The sequence below is a fragment of the Pinus tabuliformis genome, chromosome 2_1 (assembly GCF_031772625.1).
Source record: "Pinus tabuliformis cultivar Carrire ecotype Pingquan chromosome 2_1, CPIR1, whole genome shotgun sequence".
Classification (NCBI taxonomy): Eukaryota; Viridiplantae; Streptophyta; class Pinopsida; order Pinales; family Pinaceae; genus Pinus; species Pinus tabuliformis.
Genome location: NC_142299.1, coordinates 761,787,778 through 761,794,370, shown reverse-complemented (window position 1 = coordinate 761,794,370; position 6,593 = coordinate 761,787,778). Strand labels below are relative to the sequence as shown.

General features: G+C 34.8%; 1 protein-coding gene across 1 annotated transcript; it reads left to right on the top strand.

Annotated features, from left to right (window-relative positions):
- The first annotated feature begins 3,144 nt into the window (after positions 1-3,144).
- Positions 3,145-4,443, top strand: LOC149202806 (serine carboxypeptidase-like). The gene is made up of 4 exons (XM_089400053.1): positions 3,145-3,219; positions 3,361-3,619; positions 3,784-3,917; positions 4,004-4,443. The coding sequence occupies exons 1-4, from the start codon at positions 3,196-3,198 to the stop codon at positions 4,151-4,153; spliced, it is 567 nt and encodes a 188-aa protein (XP_089256179.1). The 5' UTR covers positions 3,145-3,195; the 3' UTR covers positions 4,154-4,443.
- Positions 4,444-6,593: the final 2,150 nt, after the last annotated feature.

Sequence of the window (6,593 nt, the reverse complement as noted above, 5' to 3'; positions counted from 1 at the left end):
TTAGTCCCGCTCAAAACTGGCTATCAGTAATTGGTTTTACATTCGAATTAATTCTCTATCAAATCTAATACCTCTGCCAGGAGTATTTGAGTTACTGCTCTGTCACAATTATGTAAATAATTTCGTTCCAAGGTTTGCGGGTTGGCTGGAAGATATTAATTCATTTCTGTCATTCGTTTATATGCTTAATTATCTGCTTCCGTCATTCATTTATATGCTTACTGTCTGCTGCTGTTATAGTTTCATTAAAAGTTAGTTTTTGTACAATGGGGAGTTATCAGGGCTCGATGTGTTTACTTTCGTTTAAATACAGTTCCAATTTATCTACCCTTCGATATTTTGATATAGCCGTCTGGTTTCTTATCTCACCTTAATTGTAACCCAGGCTTAACAACATCCCCAAGATTAAATATTGAGTCTGCATACTATGTTTTAATCCAGTTATTATTACCTCCCGCTGCATGATAAATTCTTCTTTTCTTTTAGTTCCGGCAAGGGTTTCTCCTAGGGGTAAAATACCCATTTTGCAGGTCTATACATAACCCTTAATAATTTCTGGTTTCATAGTTTGCTCTTGTCCACTTACAGTGAGCCTGTAACTTTTACAGCTCCGAGCTACTTACTGTTCAAAAAAGTCTCTATGATTAGTCCTCAGACCCTAATCTCAGTTTCCGAATTTCCTCGCTCAAGGTATTTCTACAACCGCACAGGTTTTTCTGATTTTTGTTTTGCAATTGACTGAGGGGTAAAAGAACACTATTTATATACAGTTATCTTCTAATAACTCAAATAAACCAGACTCCTCACCCAATTCCTATGCAGAAATATATAAAATATTGAACATATTTCCTACCAAGAAACTTAGCAGATAATGTAACAACTGTCCAAGGGATTTTTTCCTACTTACCTGGTCGCTGCCTGGCAGATAAAATTCCTCAGTGGTTCACCTGAAATTCCTGCTGCTTCTTTGTTTGACCACCCAACCGTGAGACTCGTCCTTCAAGACCAGAGTATCCATGTCCACTCCAAATTACTAGCAAGTTTTATAACCTTAAGATAGCTTTGTCTTTAGTCATGTTGTAAGTTGGATGAAAATGATTAGTTATCTTGATAGCCTCAAGTTAGTGTTGTGTTTATTTATGATGTAAGTCAGCTGAAAATGATTAATAATCTTGATGAATGTATTTCAGGATGCATTCAGGGATTCCCATCAGGTGCTTCCTAGCATTGATGATGGAAACATTGAAAACCAATTGGCAGTTGTTGAATACGTTGAAGATATATACAAATTCTACAGGACAATTGAGGTATGTTTCTCTGTCAATGATTGCAGTTTCTTGTTAGGGTGAAGGTAAAGTTTTATTTTCCTTAACTAAAATTTGGCATTCATGTATGCCCAAGACGTGAGTTGCGTACCTCCAGATTATATGAGAAACCAGGTTAAAATCAACTCAAAGATGAGGGCAGTCGTGATTGATTGGTTGGTGGAGATACAACTTTGTTCCTATGCTAGTTCCAACTTCCATTTGCTGTCAAACTTAGATCTAAAAGAGATTTATATGGTCTATCTCTTAGGCCTGACATCAAAATCTTAAAATTTTCAGGTGCATCTGGAATTGGAATTAATGCCAGAGACGTTGTATCTCACTGTGAACATCATTGACAGATACCTTTCTATTCAGAGTATTGCAAGGAAGAATTTGCGATTACTTGCTATCGCTGTAACGTTTATAGCTAGCAAATATGAAGAAGTCTGTCCTCCACATGTAGGATGACTTGCTGACATCTGTAAGAAAGGATGTGTATATATCTAATTAAAAGAACACTTTGTTGGCTGTATAAAAGTACATACACCAGCAATATCTACTCCTACAGAAGATTACGCTTTATGCTGGAATCAGCACAAAAATTATATTATAATAGGTAACACAATATTGATAAGAGCTGGTTTATACTTGGCTACAGGTCAATGACTTAATCCACATCTTCCCAAATGAATGCACGTCAGAACAGATAGTGGCCATGGTAATTAGCTCTAACTGATAATTCTTTGTCATTGATTGCAACATAGTCTCCAAACATTTAGATTGACTGATCAATTGATAATAACTCTTCGCAGGAGTCTACGATATTAAAGCAACTGAACTTCAAGCTTACAGTTCCCACTCGGCCAGATGTATTCCTCCTCAGGTTTCTAAAGGCAGCTGATTCCAACAAAGTGGTAAAGTTTTGAATGACACCACTTTTTATATTGTTGAAAGCAGCCTGTGTGGCATTGATCAAATCCACTTTCGAAAATGCCTCATAAAATCTAGCATTCATGTTTTAAATTACTTTTCTTTATTGTATTCCTAATAATACCCTGCTGTATTGACAAGTCGTACTATCTATTATTCAGATGGAAAATCTAGCATTCTTCTTGGTTGAACTATGTTTGCTTCAGTACATAATGAGCAAGTACAATCAATAAAATTTGTGTTAAGGGCTTTGAACACTTATCCGCTATGGAAGGCTTGTTTGTTGATGTGGTTTTTGAAATATTCAATGTATTTTTTAAGTTGTTTGTGCAAGCGTTTTCAATAATAGTAGTGAAGGCTTATCTGGATCTCAAAATATTGTGCATAGTTGATGCTTTTCCCTCCTCTAGTTAGTTCATTCTTGTTTATTTTAATATTTTGTGTTTTTACAAACATTTTGCAGTATGGTCCACTTTTTATCGTTTTTGATAATATATCTCATGTATTTAATACTTGTAGGCCTTTAATTCATAAAAAACAGCCCAAAAATCTCAGAAATAGACACCTATAAATATAAACTAGTCATCAAATTTCAAGGAATATTTTTTCATGGGGCTGAAATCCTATTAAAATTTGGAACTAAATGCATATTTTCATATTTATGAGATGTATACTTTGTTTACTGAACTAGATTTGTATGTGTTCATATTGAAATCTTGTTACTATGTATTAAATTACGAGAAGCTTGATGGCTAAATGTTGTTTTCTTTATGATCCTTAGTTACCATTTGTGAAGTGTTTTAAGTAACTGGTTATGGCTGATCTTATGTTGGATCCTTTATCGAAGGTTCTTAATGTAGGTTCTGATTATAGCCGGTGTGATAACTTGGCAGGTGCCAAAGGGACTATCACATGCTTTGCATCATACTTGGTGTGCACCTCAATTTTCAATTCCATTATGGCATTAGCTGGGAATATCAATGTAAGACTTAAATTCTAAATACTGGGCAACCAGACATTATGTTTATTTTATCAGCATTTTGTATCTTAAAATGTAGTTTGTCATCGTTGTTTTATATATCTTACGATATTAGTTTTCATTATTTTGTTTTATATTTTGCAGTACTATGATGTTCGGAAGGAGTGCAATGGTGGCCTGTGCTATGATTTTTCAAATATGGAGAATTACTTAAACCAGGGTTCCGTTAGGGATGCCCTGGGGGTTGGAAGTGGAAAATTTTTCTCCTGTAGCCCCTTGGTTTATGAAGCTATGCTTACTGACTGGATGCGGAATATGGAAGTTGGCATTCCAACACTCTTGGAGGATGGTGTTAAGTTGCTAGTTTATGCAGGAGAATATGATCTCATTTGCAATTGGTTAGGTAATGATATTGTATACATATAACATATTGTTTTTGTTTTGGACAATGACTTTATGATTTAGGTGTTAAGTCTGTTATTAACTTATTTGCAGTTGCATTTTTCAGGCTTGTCAATCTAATATTCAAAATTGAAAAGTTAATTGTTCAAATTATGTGTCTTTCAGGCAATTCAAGATGGGTGAATTCCATGGATTGGTCTGGAAGTGAGAATTTCAAGAAGGCACCTACAAAATCCTTCCTTGTAGATGATAAGGAAGCAAGTTTAATAACCAGTTATGGACCACTCATTTTTCTCAAGGTAAAAGGCACTCGATGATCATCTTTGATTTCGTTGTACAAGTAGATAATTTCTTCCTTACGGAACCTTCTATTTTGCTGCACCAGGTTCATGATGCAGGTCATATGGTCCCAATGGATCAGCCAAAAGCAGCCTTGGAGATGTTAAAACGTTGGACACAAGGAAGTATTACTGACGACAATTCTCAAATTTTAAAGACAGTGACGGAGATGCCAGAGAAGAATTTCGAGAGTTAGTTATCTACTTAACTAGGAGAATTGCTCTCTTCACCTAGATTAATGTAAATATTTCTAGATTTGCAGTAGTGTGCATCCCCAAAGATGTGTATTTTCTGATTTGGAAAAATAATTGTGCATTGGGACCATCAGTCTTGCTAACTTGTGTCAAATCTTTTTATGGCCACTTTTTAACTGTATAGAAATAGTGCTTCTTATTGCTTACCAAGCCTTGTGGAATTATGATTATACATGGTGTTAAAGTTATATTCAAGAACATGAATAGTATGTCCTGTGTTCTTATTCCAGCATGTTCTGATGTCCTAATGGATGAAAGAAATTGTAAATTCAACAAAAATATTTGGTTGAGAGAGTCTCGGGGAATTCAAAGCATGATGCTCTTAGCCTACATTCAATTTTATTGACAATGACATGAAAACATTTATGTTGCTTGCAATCATACAACGGATGCCAGTATTGTCTACTTATATTTGAATTGGAGGCTATGTGGTTTGGCTGTGTTTCACTTCTCGTTCGTTCTATTATTTTATTGTTGAATATGCCTGTTTCCTCTTTTTGCCTCTTATCCCTTTATAAGCCTCTTGGACATTAAGTGCTTGGCATGGCAAGATATGTCCATAAAGCGCATGGACTATCTACGGTCCATCAATGCTTGCTGCTGCTGCTGTCTACACTACTCGATGCACTTTGAGGAAGGATCCATGTTGGAACAAAACACTTACCCTTCATACAGGCTACTCTAAAGCAGACCTGAAGTAAGCCTTAAAATTTTTAAAGCATCATGCTTTTAGTGATTTTACCCTTCTAAAGAAATCCTACTCCTGGACATTTTAGATTTCTTCATCAATTACAGGCAGGCATTGTTGATCAGCTACGGCCAGAACATTGTGTCTTGATCAACTATATGTTGGAACTCAGCTACTAACACCCTGTCTGAATTGAATCTTTATCTAATACTAACGCGCATACTAAGCGTCTGGAGGCGTACGCACATTTTGTTAACTCTGTATTGTGTGGAAGATTCCTGCTTATTATCTTACGAATCTGTTCCAGGTGAGAACAATACAGGCCAGCAAACATTGAAAATGATTTTATTTATTTATTTTTAAATAATTTTTTATATTGTCTCTAGAGAGACAATAGTTTGAATTATGGACATTTATTTATTTTTTAAATAATTTTTTATATTGTCTCTAGAGAGACAATAGTTTGAATTATGGACATTTATTTATTTTTAAATAATTTTTTATATTGTCTCTAGAGAGACAATAGTTTGAATTATGGACATTTATTTATTTTTAAATAATTTTTTATATTGTCTCTAGAGAGACAATAGTTTGAATTATGGACATTTATTGTTTTTAAAATAATTTTTTATATTGTCTCTATAGAGACAATAGTTTGAATTATGGAATTGTCTCTAAAAAGACAAAAATGTAATTGTCTCTAAAGAGACACAAATGAAATTGTCTCTAGAGAGACAAATCAAATTGTCTCTAGAGAGACAAATCAAATTGTCTCTAGAGAGACAAATCAAATTGTCTTTATAGAGACAATAATAATATGTGTTCTATATTGTCTTTATAGAGACAAATTTTGGAGACATTATATTTTGAGACACCCGCTTAGAGACAATATTTAAGACAATATTTGAGTTTCTTTTTGTCTTAAGTTAAGACAATTGACTCAAATATTGTCTTAAAACCCCCCTACATGTAGTAGTGGAGGAAAAACAGCATAGTCATAATAAGTTTAAGATATTAGAAGAAGAAGAAGGGGAGGAGAAAGCAAAACAAGTTTTGAAGGACAATCCAGTAGAAAAGGAAAAGGAGGATAGCATGGAGGATAGATTCGACCAAAATCAACAAAAGGAAGATCAACCCAGCATGATGGAACTTGATAGGGACCAAGAAATGACCTCAAGTGAAGTGGGAATGGAGGAACATGAACTGTAGGACATACTAGAAAGGGAACATCTCGATTTAGAAAAGTTCCTGGAGGAAGGAACTACCAGAGGAGTGGACTCGCTACCTCAAGAGGAATTTAATAGAGTACAACAACTCTTCCTCTGGAGAACTCAGGCAAAGGGTTCTGGGGTAAAAAGAAACCATGATAGTCAGGATAACGGAGGGGTCAAAACTATGGAGGCAACAGAGGGACAAGCTCCCAAGAACCCAGGAAGAAAAAGAGGAAGAAAAAGACAAAATGAGCTGCTGATTGAATGTGGAAAACTCATGATAAACTCAGGTAAGATGAAAGACCTAACTAGTTACTCATTTACAAATCTTTCTTAATGAAGCTTACAACATGGAATATTATGGATCTAGGAAGTAAAAGGAAACAACGAAATCTCAACAATAGAATGAAGGAAGAAAAACCATATTTGGTTTTTATCTAGGAAACAAAATGTTCTGTAGATAAAATAAGAGAGATACATAGC